Genomic DNA, 16,516 nt, shown 5'->3' on the forward strand with positions numbered 1-16,516 from the left:
GACTGAGCGGCTGAACTGAACTGATACATAGTATACATTTGGATATATGTATGTGCATTTATGTATGCTAAAGCACAAGTGATTTTATTCTACAGACCAAATTGGATTTCCTATATATCTGGAATACTTCAGGAAATCTCAGACTTTTTGATATCAGCCCTCCTTTATACTCTTAAACATTATTGAAGACCCTCAAAGAGCTATTGTTTACATGGGTTACGTCTATCATATTAGAAGTTACAACAGAGAATCTTTAAAAATATATATTTAGTCACTTAAAATATAATAACAAGCCTATTACATGTTAATATGAATGCCATATTTTTTGAAAATGGCTTTATTTTCAAAACATTATGTGAGAAGAGTGACATTGTTTTACATTTTTACAAGACCCTTTAGTATCTGGCCTAGTAGAAGATAGCTGGATTCTTGTATTTGCTTCTGCATTCTGTCTGATGCAATATCGTAGTTCATGTGATCTGTAGGAAGAGAAGAGAGTGTATACTCCTGTCTCTGAGTATACAATGGAGCGTATTCCATTGTATACTCATGAGAAAATGAGAATGAAAAAGTCAAATGTCATCTTAGTATTATGATGAAAATAGTGTTAACCTTGTGGACTCCTGAAAAGGTCTCAGGGCCCCCAAAGGTCATTAGATCACACTTGACAACTGCTAAGGTACTGTGTACATCTGTCCATAATTTTTACATATGATTAAGAAGTACAGATGATTAAGAGTATGGTATCTGGCACCATCCAACCTGGATCTGAATCCAGATGTTCTAATATTAATGGTATGACCTTGAGCAACTTACCAGTTTCCTTGCCTATAAAATAGGGGTTATAACTGCACATCTATAGGGTTGTCATGGGGGTTTGTAGAATTTTATAAAGGTTTAGAATAGGACCTGAAGCATGTAACAGTTTGATAGTACTAGTTTCTCATGTTTTGTTTTTATTTCTCATAGTATTGCATTGTATGAATATTTTTTTAATTGGAGTATAATTGCTTTGCAGTGTTGTGTTAATTTCTGCTGTACAATGAAGTGACTCAGCTATATGTATACTTATATCCCCTCCCTCTTGAGTTTCCCTCCCACCCTACCATCCCACCCCTCTTAAGTCATCACAGAGCACTGGGCTGAGCTCTCTGTGCTATATAGCTAGCTGCTCTTGCTTTTATGATTCTATTTCTAAGAACCTCATGTACATATTTAAGATGATCTACATATATGGTCCTGAATGATGCATTTTTCCCAGAACTTTGGCTCTACCCCTAGAATGGCGCCATCAGGCATGAAGAGTCCTCAAGATTGAATTTCCCCCAAATACTGATACAAGGCTCTTCCACAGATGGGCCACCTCCACCCTGGCTGTGCCAAGGACATAGTGGTGACCATGAAGTCAGACGTGCCCATCAACCTGAAGAAGATGGGGGTCAAGTGCAAGATCTCCAAGATCATGTTTGCGCTCCCTGCAGACCAAGTGCCTGACTGGGATGACCGCATGCGGACGGTCAAGTGGGTGGACGTGCCCAGAAACACTCCCGGGACTTTCACTACAAAACGAAAAGTGAGTAGGAGCACCAAGCCCCTAGTCTGACCAGGCCCACCATGCTATCGTGTTCAGTGTCTCATCATGTCGTTCTTTCATGGAAAAAGGAAACAGTCCCCATTCACCTGACCTGGGTTTCCAAAGTGGCAAACTGAACTTCCAAGCATGCCTCCTGCCATCCTCACCACACATACCACACAAACCACTCAGCTTCATTGGCAGAGCTTTTGTGTAAGTCTCGGTGTCTAGTTTCTAGTTGAGCAAGTCCCCCCGCCTTTTTCTTTTTCAGAAACCTCACAACTAGTCTTTTAGCTGCTTCCTCTTTCCCTCAGTGTCCAGAATTGGGTTAATCTCTTGTTTGGTCCATGCATGCCACTCCTTTAATTATCCCTTAGTTGGTTTCTTTTTAGTAAAATAATAAACAGAGATGAACCCACACCCAGCACAGGAAGTATAGCCAGGATCACCTGTGTGCTTCTCAGCCATCCCCTCCCACCAGCCGAGAGGTGGGCACTATCCCAGGATCTTGTTTGCCCATTCCCTTGGTATTTGTTTTTAGTTCTTTTTTAAATTAACCTACGTGTTCTAAAAGGCATATTGTTTCAGTGTGGTTTTGAACTATTTTTTTTATAGGTTATGGCGTGTGGTCATCTGTGTTACTGTATTTGGATGTAGCACACCCATGTCACTGCTATGTAAATTATTATTTACCCATCCTTCTTTTGAAAATCACTTGAGGTTTGCTACCGTGGACAGTATTTCTGTGAGCATTATAGTTCATGTCACATGGTGTTCATTTGCAAGAGTTTATATTCCTAAACTGAGTCACGGGAAGTAGAAGTGCTGAGCCATAGGGTGTGTGAAAGCTCAGCTTTCCAAGATAATGTCCAAGTGTTTCCACAGAAGCTCTCTGCTAGCAGGAGTATAAATTGGTACAGCCCACTTTGGACAACACAGGCATTATCTTGGAAAAACATGATACTAGTTATTTTAGTTTTGATAAGCTCTTTTGTTCCTAGATTTGTCTGCAAATATCCTCACTGTATTTATCACTTATCTTTTCACTTTCTTTAGTGTATCTTTTCATGATTATCTCCATATTGTTTTGTTCTGAAGTCTTTTGATTATTCTTGGCCCTTTATTTTTCTAAATAATTTTTGAATCCATTTAAACAAGTACTATGAAAACCCAGATGGAAACCGGATTGGAATTGGATTGTATCTATAAATCAGTTTAAGAAAAATTTATCATTTTATAACATTAATTCATCAAGGTATATCTCTCTTTAGGTCTTTTTAAAGATTTTTTTTGGCTACCGCTCAGTTTCTTTAGTAGTAACAAGACTCTTTAGGGTTTTTTAAATTTGTTTTTGAGTCCTTTTCTTAATATTTGTTTATTTGGCTGCATTGGGTCTTAGCTGCATCACGCAGGCTCTTTGTTATGGGATCTATCGTTGTGCTGTGAGGGCTTCTCTCTAGTTGTGGTGCGTAGGCTTTAGTTGCCTGTGGCATGTGGGACCTTAATTCCCTGACCAGTGATAGAACCTGCATCCCCTGCATTGCAGGGCGGATTCTTAACCACTGGGCCACCAGGGAAGTCCCTTGAGTCTGTTTTATTAAATCATTTTTCTAGGAATTTTCCCTTCAACTAAGTTTTCATATGTATCTTCATAAAATTATTCATAATATTTTTTTATCATGTTTAAATATCTGTAGGGTAGACAGTGATGTCTCCTTTTTCATTTGATATTGGTTATTTTTATTCTTTCTTTTATTCTTCTTGATCATTCTCACCAGAGTTTTTCTAAATCTTTTCAAATAAACAGCTTTTGGTTTCTCTGATCCTCTCTGTTTTAGATTTATTTTGTTTTATTAATATCTGTTCCTGTCTTTATGATTTCTTTTATTTTTTCAACCTTTTTTGGAGTGTATCTAACCCCAGAACTCATGCCTGTGCGGTCGTGATGCTCTCAGTAATTCCGTGTTATTCAATTTCTTCCTTTCCCATTTATGAGTCATTTTAGATTTGACCTCATCAGGTATCCTGGAACTTGGGTTTGTGGGCTGGTGCTCGCTTGCTGGGTAGGATGAAGCACTGTCTCATCTCCCTGTCATTCCCGAGAAGCAGCTGGTTCTGCATCACTGAGGACATGGCTGTCTTTGTTGCAGGTGATAGAGACTGATCCTGAGCCGGCTTACTCAGTCCTAGAAGAAAACTATCGAGAACTGCAGCTGCAAATCAGTGCCCACGTGAATTTCGCCTCATACAAGTGCCAGACTACTGATGTGCACTTTAAGGAAACACTGGTTTACCAGACTCGAGTGTTTGAGTGAGTCATCAGAAGCCTCCTGACACTCTTAGAGCAGTCCTTTCATTCCATCATTCACTCATGCAAACATTTATTCAGTGTCCATGACAGCACAGACCAGACATAACATCTGTGTAGCACACACCAGAGGGTCTTTGTAGGTCCAAAGAAACACTCAGACCCACGAAACTATTCAAGTTCACACTTGAAATCAAGATGTAGACTTGATTCAGCTTCAGTGGAAACAGTCCTTGCAATGGTCCATATCACCACCCAACAACTATTCTTATTGCCCAACCCTCTGCCCCAAGTGACAGCTCAGACAGTATCCATGTTGGTGGGTGTAGGGTTCATCTTAGCTTGGAAGGCCGTGACCAACAGAAGCCAACATTTCTCACAAGCACTCCAGGCTATAACTTCCAGGATTCCTGCAAGGGACCTGCCCAGTTACAAGAGTCTCTACACTCAGAGAACCCCAGTGCTATGGCTTCCCTCCAGGTATCATGATTTCTCCCAGCCCCGAAGCAAGTTAGCAATCAGGGGTCATTTTTACTGTAAACAAAGTTGTCTGATAATATAGATGATATTTCTCACTTATCAGGCTTCCACAGACACAGAACTCAAAAACTAATTCAAAGTCGAAAATGTACTTAGAAGGAGAAGGGGTTATATTAACCCTTTATTCACTCTCAGTTGGTACAGGGATGCATGGGTCCTGCTCTCAAAGAGCTCATAGTGGATGTTGGGGGAATGGGTGAAAATGGTGGAATTTATGGTTACAGTCCAATGCTCTGGGTTTGCAGTAAGCATCCCCAAAGCAGACCAAGATACGGTGAGAGACAGGTGTCTGGGAAGGCTTCCCAAAGTGGTGGACCAGCTGAACTTCAGAAGACAGATAAGAGGTGGCCAGGTGAAGAAGTGAGAAAAAGGGCCTTCAGGCAGAGAGAAGGCCTGTGACTCTTCTTTGAGAATTACAAACACAAAAGTGTAAACCACTGACATTTCTACTTTGTAAAAATTGGTAATTAGTTGTTCAACTCATTCTGCACTTGTGGCCCTTAATGTATCCTCTCAAATTATTATAGAACCAAAAGCTAGGAGACAGGAAATGGGATCTTCTGCTGGTGGCCATTTCACCTACAGTAAGGGTCGCCAAACTCTGGCCCATGATCCAAACTCAACAGCGGCTTATTTTTGTAGATACAGTTATGCTGTATGTTGTGTGGGCACACAGTCATGCTCATTTATCTATTATCATCCAAGGCTGCTTCCACAGCAAAGGGAACAGCTACTGCAGAGACCTCTGGCTCATGATGCCCAAAACCTTACTGTCTGACCCTTTACAGGAACGTTTGTTCACCCCTGGGCCTAAACCAAGAGTGCTTCTACTGGAAGTATCCTGTGCCACTGAGATTTCTCCCCTTCATAAAAAGTTGCTTTAGCCTAAAGACCAGTGCTCATAAATTCACATAGTTCATAAATTCACACAAGCCCCTGAGGCCAAAACACTTGACTTCACGCACAACTGCATAGTCTACCTGGACTGGATATAGGGAATCTGATCCTTAAACCCCTCCCTTGGACCTATTTCCCTTGCCCCCAAGTCTCAGCTCCCACTTCTCCCCTAAAACTGGGAAGTATGTGTGTGTTTTTCTCTTGCTTGCACAACCGTTTTCTTGAATAACCCTCTTGCTGTGACTGTCTGTGATCACATTTAACAGTGACTCCAGAAAAAGCTTCTGTCTCCCAGTTCTTACACAGAGCAGGAAAACTTGAGGCAAGACGAGGATCCGTTAATTCAGAATCTGAGACAAGTTGGTATCTCAGCCAGTGAAGACACTTCAGGCAGGGGTCAAATGATTTATGACCATGAGGACATTGTTTCAGGGAGAAAGTGATTTGGGAAGGGAGAGGCCTTGGAGTTTGCACCCGAGGGAGATACTGTCTTCTGAATGGGTTTCGTTTCCTCTCCCATGGGAATTTTTCAGGATCACCACGATGCAGGCTGAGAGCTCAAGGCACAGTATGCCAGGGGTATACAAGACAATTGAAGTGCTAAACATCTGGATGCTTTTGCTTTTAATAGCTATGTATATATTTTTGTGTTTTAAAAGGAACTATAATTTGAAATCACATGCTTGATTTCAAATAAAATTGCCTTTGAAGAAACATTTGGGAAACAAAGTAACTTGACTTAAAAAAAAAAAAGTTAATGGTACAGATGATGTGCAGACAGGACAAAAACCGTCTTCAGCATGTTTCTCACATCCATTCCCTATCTGTTTGCAGGTTTGAACTGATTAATTCAGGAAATGTGCAACTGGAATTCAACTGGATCTCAGAAGAGACAGCAAAAGCTGTCAGCTTTGCCATGCGAGACAATCAAGGTAAATGAGGTGACAGGTAAAACCCAGGGCTTGAGCTGGGTCCCCAATTAGTAGAAGAGCCTGGTTCACGGAGAAACAAGCACTGCTCCAGCCTCCCTCTTGGTAGCAAAGAAACAGACCAGGGGCCCTCTAGCATCTGCAGAGTCAAAGGGGCCCAAGAAACTCCAGAATTGAATTCTGCCTCCCTGGGCCCCACAAGGCTGGTACCCCCTCTCACAGATCCCTCGGAGTCTTTTCTTTTAGATCTTAACCTTCTGGAAATCACAGACTCTTGGAGAAGCTGATGAGAGCTATGAGCTGACTTCCCAGCAAAACACACACCCATGCCCAATTTGCAGTTGGTACATGTGAAGAGAACCCAACCCTTGGTGGGCAAAGTGGGCAAACCACTACTCTTTCAGTTTGGAGATTCCCAGACGTTTCCAATGAACTCTTTTTCATGGACCCTCCAGATTGTGAACCCCTGCTTTAAAGCAATGATTCTCCAAAAAATTATTTCACAGCCCATTACTCATAAGGCAGATGACCCACAGACATCTACTTGACCCATATCCTTGAGTAAAAAGGAAAAACACTTGAAAACCTGATGTAATTAATAGAAGTATTTTTCATGAATCTCCTATGAGACACAGCTAATTCCTCACCCCTGGGGCCCAAAGTTAAGTATACCGGCTAGGAGAGGTGAGCCCACAGACCCCTTAGAGGGTGCCTAAGGACCCATATGGGTGGGCTGCCATCACCGCCCTCCCACTGCAGTTAAGAACATCACTGGCACTCTTATCTGCCCCCAGGTTTCTCCCAAAGAGACCAGCTTAGCCAGGGCACGCCGCACACGGCCAGCACAGTGGACAGTGCCGTGGACCACTGGAACGAAACTTCCCTGCCGCCCTTCTGTGTGGAGCCCATCTCAGGCACCGTGCTAGTGGGGAAGACCCAGAAGCTCAAAGTGAAATTCTCCCCATTGGAAGTTGGAGACTTCGAGAGCAATCTTTTCTGCCAGTAAGGAGACGCGCTCCTAACCCCTCTTCTGTCCCACCACGACCACCGTTCTTTCACCCCAGCGCCGTCTGGAGCCCCACACTACCACATTTCCCTCTGGAGAACAAGAGGAGTCTGGTCTTTTGTACTGTTCACCAACCCTCTGTCGACCCTGCCTCCTGTCCACCTCCCCTTCCCGGTCACACACAGGATTCCACTGGGGCAACAGAATGGTGGGCAGCCAGCTGGGCTCCGGTCCTGGGGCAAGCATGGCCTTAGGAAAGCTCTCTTTTACCTTTTCTGAGGCCCAGTTTCCTCCTATGTAAAATGCAAATAACAGTATCCGCTCTGTAGAGTTGTTGTGAAAACTCAATGAGCTAATTCAAGTGAAGAGCTTAGAACAGTGCCCAGCGCACAATAAGTACAGTTGAACATCAGGTGGTAGTGGTGATGGAGGAGGTGGACCTGGAACATAGTAAGAGAGGAGCAGATGGAGTCCAGGTCCAGTTAGAGGAGAGCCAACCCAATAATATCTGGCAATGAAAGTCCCTGAGAGCTCCACGGAGGACACCCACCTTAGAGGAAGACTGTGACCCATGGCGTGGGGTGGCAGAGATGTATGTGAACCATGAGACCTGTGGAAAACCTGCCGTCACACTGCAGGGACCCTTCCCACATCTGGGCCACCTGAGCTCGCTGCTGGGGTTAGAGGTCTGCTCACATTGCGTTCACTTTCTCTGAGGAGCTCAGGGTAGTTTTTTGTTTTGTTTTGTTTTCTTAAGGATGCCTGGGTCCTTTTTTGTATCCCATTAGATGCCCATGAAAGAGCTCAGAGGGAAAGATTCTGTGCTGACGTTATAGCAGGGAGACTTTCTCACCATTGGTAAAGGTAGTAACTTAGGCAAGCTGTTGTTCAGTCACTCAGTCATGTCCAACTCTCTGCAACCCCATGGACTGCAGCACGCCAGGCCTCCCTGTCCTTCACCATCTCCCAGAGCTTGCTCAAACTCATGTCCATTGAGTCGGTGATGCCATCCAACCATCTCGTCCTCTTCTCCTGCCTTCAATCTTTCCCAGCAGCAGGGTCTTTTCTGAGGCACCCAGAAGGAACCAGAATTCAGGCTCCCCATACTCAGCCCATGCATGTATTTATCCCTGTCACGATTAATTAATGAATACCTACTAGGTATCATGTACTCCTCAAGGCACTGAGGTTACATTGTCAACCAGACAGACCCATTCTCTGTGCTCATGGAGCTCACATTCTGGTCAGTGTCATATTTGTTTCCAACCACAAAAGCAAGAACTTATTAAAGAGTTAAAAATAGATCAAAATAACCTTATTCTCTCAGGATTCCTAACCTGCCACCAGGAGAGCATGGCCCAGTTCTGTCAGCCAAAGGGCGGAGCTCCCTGCCCATCTGCCATTTTGACCTGAAAGACTCAGACTACATCGTCGGTCATCGGCGCAACCCAGACCTCCGAGGGCCTAGTGGTGGGGCTCTGGATCCAAACACCCGGGTGATTGAGTTCACCAGCGTGGGCATAGGAGGGAAGAATCTCCGGTGAGTGGTGTGGGTTTGCACTAGTTGAGTTCATATCAGTTCGTCTTTCTGAAAACCCAGAAGAAGAAATTCAGGGTACCAAGCTAGACTGACACCTCGAAGCACGCTTGCTATCCTAGGGGTTGACTTTAGTGAATTGCTGCTGTGAGGAAGCGGATTTCTGTCTCCTTAGTTTTGACACTCGGGAAATTTGAAAGACATAAAACATGATCCCTGACCACCACCTAGACCACAGAGGATCACTGAGACAGAAGGGCCCTTGGTGTTGTTATTACTCCAAAGTCCAGAGCTAGAGCCACACTTGGGACCCCCAAGTGAGAGGCTGTTTTTGTTTCTACAGTAACAAAGTGGCCAAAACAGTTCTGATCCCCACATAAGGGGTCTGTGCTCGGGAACAGTCTAGAGAAGTTTCTCTTAATCCTCAAGCCCCTCTCTCACTCTCTGCTGTCGTTCCTTCCCCTTGGGCAGGACCTTTACAATCCTAAACCCGACCTGTAGTGCCTACTCCTTCTCCTGGCTCTCTGAAGAAATTGAAAGTCTCCAGAACCCTCCAGCCTTCACATGCCTTACAGAAAAGGGCCTCATCCTCCCTGAAAAGAAAGCTGAGGTATGTGTGAATGGGGACCACTCGACCCAGGGCTTTGTTCATCCCATCCCCCTCTGCAGGGCAGGCGTGCTGCAGAGCGTGGGTGGAGTTAGGGAGAACAGCTGGAGGGTGTGTCCATCAACAAGTTCCTTGGGTGGTTACTGTGTGTTAGCCAGTCCTCATGAACAGGACAAACCTCAGCCGTCTTGGTTGGCATAGAGAAACAAAGAGCTCTAGTATTTGAAGTTTTAAAAATTGATATTTTAAAAGCAAGGAAAAGAGAGCTGGACACAAGTGCCTGGGGACTCTAGGACTCACACAATAGCAAGGAGCCGAGTTGTTTTTGTCCAGGGACTGACAGTTGTGAAAGAACAGATATGTATCTTTGCTTGGTCGGGCCAAAGGGCAAAACAGAAAAGCAGAGTCATGCCCCATGGTTTAATCCTAACGTCCACACAGTGATTTAGGGCAGAGGGTCAGATTTCAAGAAATACAAACTTGCTGGCCAAAGCAGCTCTGTGGGCCCCGCGTCCTGTAAATTCTACAGAGAATATTGGGGGCAGAAATAAATCCATGAAACAAAGATTACGAATTGAGATGCCTTCAGAAAGATCGTAAAAATGGAGAGCACAGGCCAGGGGTCAATGACAGGGAATGGTGGGCACCATTGGGTCGGCTGGCCACAGTGCTTCTCTGGGGACAAATCGTCACACAGAGCAGTGAGCCCAGGGTTGCCAGTTCTCCCGAACTTTTCAGGAAAATTCCAAATTCTACCTGAATCTTTCCATTTTTACATGCCATCCCAAGACGTGGCAGCCTAGCCTGCAGAGCCTTAGAAATGAGCGGGGCAGAAGCCTGTAGAAGTACTTGGTGGGCTGGGCAAACAGACATGGATGTTACTGGTACAGCCAAACTCACATGCCCTTACAAAGACAGGGGAAAGGAAGTGATGACCTGGCAATGTCACCCGGCACAACCCCAGGGCTGGCACGCCTTTAAGGTACGTGGAGCAAACACATAGACGTGCCTCTAACCACTGTGCTCCAAACTGTCTTCTTAGGTTATCTTCCAGTTCACACCTTCCCATCTGGACATCTCGGAGGCATTCTGGACTTTCTTAATCCCTGAACACAACATCACAGTCCCTTTCCTGCTGGTAGGCAAAGCCACTGACCCTCTCATCAATTTTGACAAGTCACATATCAACCTCAGTTGTCTCCTCATCGGTAAGGCTGCCCTGCTGGTTTATATTTTAGAGTTGGCATGGCCTGTGGGGGAGGGGTGTTCCCCCCAGCAGAGGAATTCTTTCTTCCTGGTATCTTCTAGAAGTGTGTCAGAGGGCCTCTTTTTGCTATTCACAGGGCCACAGAATATTTAACCTCTCAATCTAATTTCCATCAAGTGTCTTCTAAACCCACACACTGATAACCTAAGAACATTGAGGAAGCTTGCTGCAGAGCCCCCTCGGAAGATTCCTGTGGGGTCTGGATTGACTAGTTTATCCCCAGAGCCCCATATTAGCCCCATCCTACCTGCGTGTGCCCCCAGACTGTGGGCCACAGTGGTCACATTCCTCTGCCATCCTTTCTCACTCTTGCCCTGTTCAACAAATATTGTTGAGCCCCTCATGTGAGCCAGGCCCTCTTCTGTGAGCTGGGAATGCAGTGGACAAAGCCCAGGTCCCGATCTTCATGATGGTTGCATTCTAGTAGCAGGAAGCAGGCTACTAAGGAATGGAAAGGTGAAATATGTAGCCTGTCAGCTGTGGATAAGTGTTCCAAAGAATAAAATAGGGTAGGGGGAAAGGAGTGCCAGCGGGCAGTGGGAACGTGACATTTGAGCAGAAACTTGAAATAAAGGAAGTGATGGGCAAGTCCCCTATAACACTGTGACTCTGTCACATGGATGTGATGTTTTGTGTATGTGTGTGTGTGAGAGAAATACAACTGAAGTCAGAGGATTTGTTTTAGTAATTCGTTCGACTAGTTATAAAAGTAGCATTCTTTATAAGTCAACCAATGTGGTGGTGTATAAGGAAAAATGTAATAATCACTCCCCACCTCCCTCATTTTTCCCTTTCCATCAGAGGAAACCAGTGTGAACAGTATGATGTGTATTATTTCCATACATTTCTTACACTGATACATATAATAGACAGGAGGAGATTGTGGCATTTAATCAGGTTTTGAACAAGTAAGTGAGCAATGTAGCGTAAGAATAACAACAAGACAACTTAATCTAGGAATGCAGTGATGGTGCATTTCAATGTAATTATTACATCATCAGATTAAAGAAGAACCAGGTATTGGCGTATACCAAAGAATCATTGCTAAAAATTCAGCAGACATTCTCAACAAAAACTCTAGTAGTAAAATATGAATAGAGGGGGAAAACTTGAATAAAGATTAACCAAAATCAAGAGGCAAATATTATCTGGTAATAAACCACTGAAGTTACTTCAGTTAGGGTCAGGAATTAGGTAAGAATGGTCATTGTCACTGTCATTATTGGACACTTCGTTAGTGACTTTAGCAAGTACAACAAAATAAGAAAATTAAATAATTGGCATAAACATTGGGGAAAAAAGAGACAAAATTGTCTCATTTATGCTATTGCTAATGATGCCGTACATAGATAAGCTCAAGAGACTCTAGAGAAAAGCAAAACAAACTTCTAGAATCAGCAGGATAATTTAGGAAGTAGACGTTTGCAAGTTGTTTGCAAAAGTCAATGGTTTCTCTTTCTTTTAGCAATAAGCACCTAGAAACAAACAGAAAATTCCGTTCAATACTGATAAGACCTATATAATAGCTAAGGATAAATGTCACAAGAAAAGCACAGGACCTATATGAATAAAACTATAAAGTCTTACTGAAATGCCCTCAAGCAAAATCTGAACATTTGTCCATTCTCCCAAAAATTAAATGCAAATTTAATCAAGTTCTAAATAAAATCCCAGCTATTGTTGTCTGATAAAACACAGGACGCACAGTTTAATTTGAATTTCAGATAACAGGGAATGATTGTTTAGTATAAGTCTGTCCCATGCAATATTTGGGACATACTTATACTATAAAAATTGTTTGCTAAACTTGACAGTCTTAGTCCTAAAGGATTGAGGTGAGGGCAGAATTTGGTAAAATGATTCTAAAGTTTATGTGGAAAAAATAAATGCTCCACAGTAGTCAAGGAAAGTAAGAAAAAGCAAACTAGTGACAAGAGATATGTTAGTCAGGACACCCTTGACACATCTGAAGTCTAATTCAAAAGAGTCCGATGCACAGATGATTCATGGATCATCTGAGCGGAGGGGCCTACCTACCCCCATTAACAAAAGCAGGAAGGCGTTGAGTCTAAAGGAGCAAGAAGGATCCCAGGAGAGCTACAGCCCAGGCTGAGTGGCCACCTACGAGGAGCAGACAGTTGATGGGGCATAGTTCTAGAAGGAAGAGCTGGAGCGCCTTGAGAGGAAGAACACTTGTAGAGTAAAAAGAAGGAAGAGGGGTAGCCACAGGCTCAGGAGCGTGGAAGAGGGAAGAAAAGAAACTGGAGACTCCCTTCTGAGCAGGCTTCCTCTCGCCTGCTGAGGTACGTCAGGAGCAGGCACGAGGCCTCCTCTGAGGGTAGTGTTTCCTCCTCAGGCAGAGAAGCCAGGGAGACTGTGAAGATCATCAACAAGGAGGAGCAGGAGTTCCATTTTGCCTTCCAGGACACCTCCCGGTATTCTGAAGGTTTCAGCAACAGCCTGGTTGTATGTCCCATGGAAGGCTGGGTCCCCCCGCTGTCCAGGTAAATAGAAAGGAAGCCCCCCAGGACTGCCCTTGCCCATATGGCAGGGGTCCCAGGCTGACTAGCCAGGAGAATCAGGTTCCTTTAGAGTGCCCCATCTCTGAAGTCTTTCCCAACTCTAAAATTTGGAGCTTCCCAGGTGAAGCTAATGGTAAAGAACCCACTTGCCAGTGTAGGAGACATAAGAGATAAGGGTTTGATCCCTGGGTCAGGAAGATCTCCTGGAGGAGGGCATGGCAACCCTTTCCAGTATTCTTGCCTGGAGAATCCCATAGACAGAGGAGGCTGGCAGGCTACAGTCCATAGCGTCACAAAGAGTCAGATACTACTGAAGCATCTTAGCAGAGTGCCCCATCTCTGAAGTCTCTGCCAACTCTAAAATTGAGATATTACAGTTTCATCTCTGTCCTGCTTATCCCCTGTTGGTAATTTTCATCATGAGTCGTAGAATACTGAGAACTTTAAGCACTTTTTCTCAGTATTTTCTTATGCTTATATTCTTTTCCATACTATCCACTGTGTTTGCGAATCCCTAAAGCAGTAGCCTGCCATGCCTGGCAAACTTTCAGAATTCACCCTGATTTGGAGTTATGCTGCCTTCCCCTCCTAGTGCATGATGATCCATTGGGCTTATCTTCTTCAACTTCTTTAACAGATTAGTCTAGTTGCCCAATCTGCTGTCGTCTTCCCCAACTAGGTTCCCAATTGATATTTTCTTCACACCAAAGAAAGAAGGAGATGTGAACTTTAATTTGATCTGCAATGTGAAAAAGAAAGCCCACCCTCTGACCTTAAATGTCAAGGCTGAGGGCTACTCTGTGAACGTGGAGGTCAAATGCAAGGACAGGAACGGCTCCATCACTCTCCTGACTCCCAGCCAGACCACCACTGTCAACTTCTATGAGGTAAAGGTGTGAGAGGGCCCTGCTCTCTCTGCTTCCACACTGGCTGGGAAAAGCAGTGCACGGGAGCATTAGATGAAGCTCTGTTTCAAATGCCAGGGAGATCAGGAGAACAGAGACGTGCCAACAGCAGCTCCATCCCCAGAATGTGTATGGTTTTGATGTGAAAAGAAAGCTTTTCACATGGTAAGATAAGAAAGCTTTTCTTATTTTACTTTTCAAGGGGCAGAGAGATGGTAGGCAAGGGGAAGAATGCTTATCTTATACATGAAGGAGGTTTTGTTACCAAGTAAGCTCTAAGAATTCAGCTGTCATCTTCCTCTTCAGAAGGAAGGACTCCAGCACTTTGTAGCTCCTGCTGGATTCTGGCTGCATTATGCTAATGATACTCACTCAGCTCACTAACATCATGGGCTGTCGCTGCTTCCCAAAGGGTATTTCCCCCAACACGTTACATACCCTGACCCCAGAGAAGGGAACCATAGTTTGTACTCACTCAACATACAACTCTGTTCTCCTTCAGGTGGAATTGAATGAGTATGTCCAGTGTGAATTCAGTTTTATCAACACTGGAAAGTTCAACTTCAGCTTCCAGGCAGAGCTGTCTGGCCCCAGATCCCTGCTACAGTACTTGGAGTTTTCACCCATTGATGGCAGTGTGGACGTGGGGCAGAGTGCACACGCCTCCCTGTCTTTCCAGCCATTAAAGAAATGTGTCTTGAAGGGTCTGGAACTCAAAATCAAGGTGAGGCATTTAACATTGTCCAACACTGAATGTGCTCACAGCATTCTGTCTTGAGAACTGTGTCCAATGTCCACCCTTAGCTGCAAGGCAGGATGGGAAGTCAAGCATGTTTCCCAGGCAAGTTGGCAGCCAACTGGAGTCCTGCTAATGAGGAAGCCCCAGGAAGCAGATGTTGGGTGGGAACTGACAGGTCTCTGCACACCCCTCTGCCTTCGAGCTGAAGTATTCATGCAATGATTCAAGAGCCAATGTGGGGCCTGGTTGCAGAGTCATCCACCTTGGTTTCCGTAAAGAAACTTAGAGCCTATTAATCAGAATCTCTGTAGAGATTCTGCACATAGAGTCCTGGGACCTGAATTCTTTTAAAGCACCTGACTGCTTCCCTCCTTCTCCTGAGGGTGTAAGGGCCCTTTCCTCTCACTTCTCCCTGTCATCTCCACTGGACATTCTCTCCCCCACAGATCAGCCACGGTCCAACATTTACGTGCACCATCTCAGGCTTTGCTGTGAGTCCAGCTGTCCATTTCTCCTTCACCAGCTACAACTTTGGCACCTGCTTCATCTACCAAGCTGGCATGCCCCCATACAAGCAAACCCTGCTTGTCACCAACAAGGAAGAGACAGCTATGAGGTAAGCAGACTTCCCAGAACTTCCAGATGATTCTGCCACTCCTGTGGGTTCTACAGCCTCCACACAGCTGAGGTCCTGCCAAGACAGACAAAGGATTATAAGAGAGCCTTTAGCACAGGTGGGCATGAATCCTGAGTATCCTTTCCTCACTGCTAATACTGATATTTGGATAGCCATGAACTACTCTGCTAAAAAAGAAGACAAAATCCTCTTCTGGAAGTGAGGAGGACAATGCCAGATGACCTGACAAGAGGCTTGATGACTTGCATTTATTTTCCCCACATAATAAATGTGGGGGAGAAGGCAATGGCAACCCACTCCAGTACTCTTGCCTGGAAAATCCCTTGGACGGAGGAGCCTGGTGGGCTGCGGTCCATGGGGTCGCTGGGAGTCGGACACAACTGAGTGACTTCACTTTCACTTTTCACTTTCATGCACTGGAGAAGGAAATGGCAACCCACTCCAATGTTCTTGCCTGGAGAATCCCAGGGACAGGGGAGCCTGGTGGGCTGCCATCTATGGGGTCTCACAGAGTGGGACATGACTGAAGTGACTTAGCAGCAATAAATGTGGAAACTCAGATTTGGAGAGTTAAAAAGTTAATTACTTGGGCCAGTGAACTTGCAGTAAAGGCAGATCTATACTGAGCCTTAGCCCTCAGATTCAAATCCAGCCGCTCTGTACCATCCCTGTGTAGAGTGTTCCAATCCAGATTTCTGGGCTTTATTCCAGACCTAACAAAACGGAATCTCCAGAGACAGGCCCAGAGACCTGTGTTTATTAGAAGTTCTGTAGATCAGTGTGCTGCAACTGAACTGAAAGTTCAGTTTCAGAAAAGTTGTCTTATCTGCAGTGTCCAGTATGGCGACCTGGAGCCCTTGAAATGTGCCTAATGCCACCAAGGAACAGGATTTTTTATTTTAATTAATTTTAATTTAATAACCACGTGTCTAGTGGCTACCATATCAAATATCAAATAGCACAGGTTCAAATCCCAGTTCTTCCCTAGCTATGTGACCTCGAGCAAATGTTTTTTGCTTTTTTAAAAAAATTAATTTTTATTGGAACAT

At 44.6% G+C, this 16,516-nt stretch overlaps 1 protein-coding gene across 1 annotated transcript in view; it reads left to right on the top strand.

Moving 5' to 3' along the window:
• Positions 1–16,516, top strand: part of HYDIN (HYDIN axonemal central pair apparatus protein) — a 348,507-nt gene that overhangs the window by 313,597 nt on the left and 18,394 nt on the right. The window contains 11 exon segments of the mRNA XM_043899028.1: positions 1,355–1,573; positions 3,724–3,884; positions 6,153–6,250; positions 7,042–7,249; positions 8,581–8,793; positions 9,262–9,400; positions 10,440–10,605; positions 13,021–13,168; positions 13,866–14,073; positions 14,594–14,815; positions 15,277–15,446. Coding sequence (XP_043754963.1) covers positions 1,355–1,573; positions 3,724–3,884; positions 6,153–6,250; positions 7,042–7,249; positions 8,581–8,793; positions 9,262–9,400; positions 10,440–10,605; positions 13,021–13,168; positions 13,866–14,073; positions 14,594–14,815; positions 15,277–15,446 — 1,952 coding nt within the window.

Source organism: Cervus elaphus, chromosome 4, assembly GCF_910594005.1.
Source record: "Cervus elaphus chromosome 4, mCerEla1.1, whole genome shotgun sequence".
NCBI classification, from domain to species: Eukaryota; Metazoa; Chordata; class Mammalia; order Artiodactyla; family Cervidae; genus Cervus; species Cervus elaphus.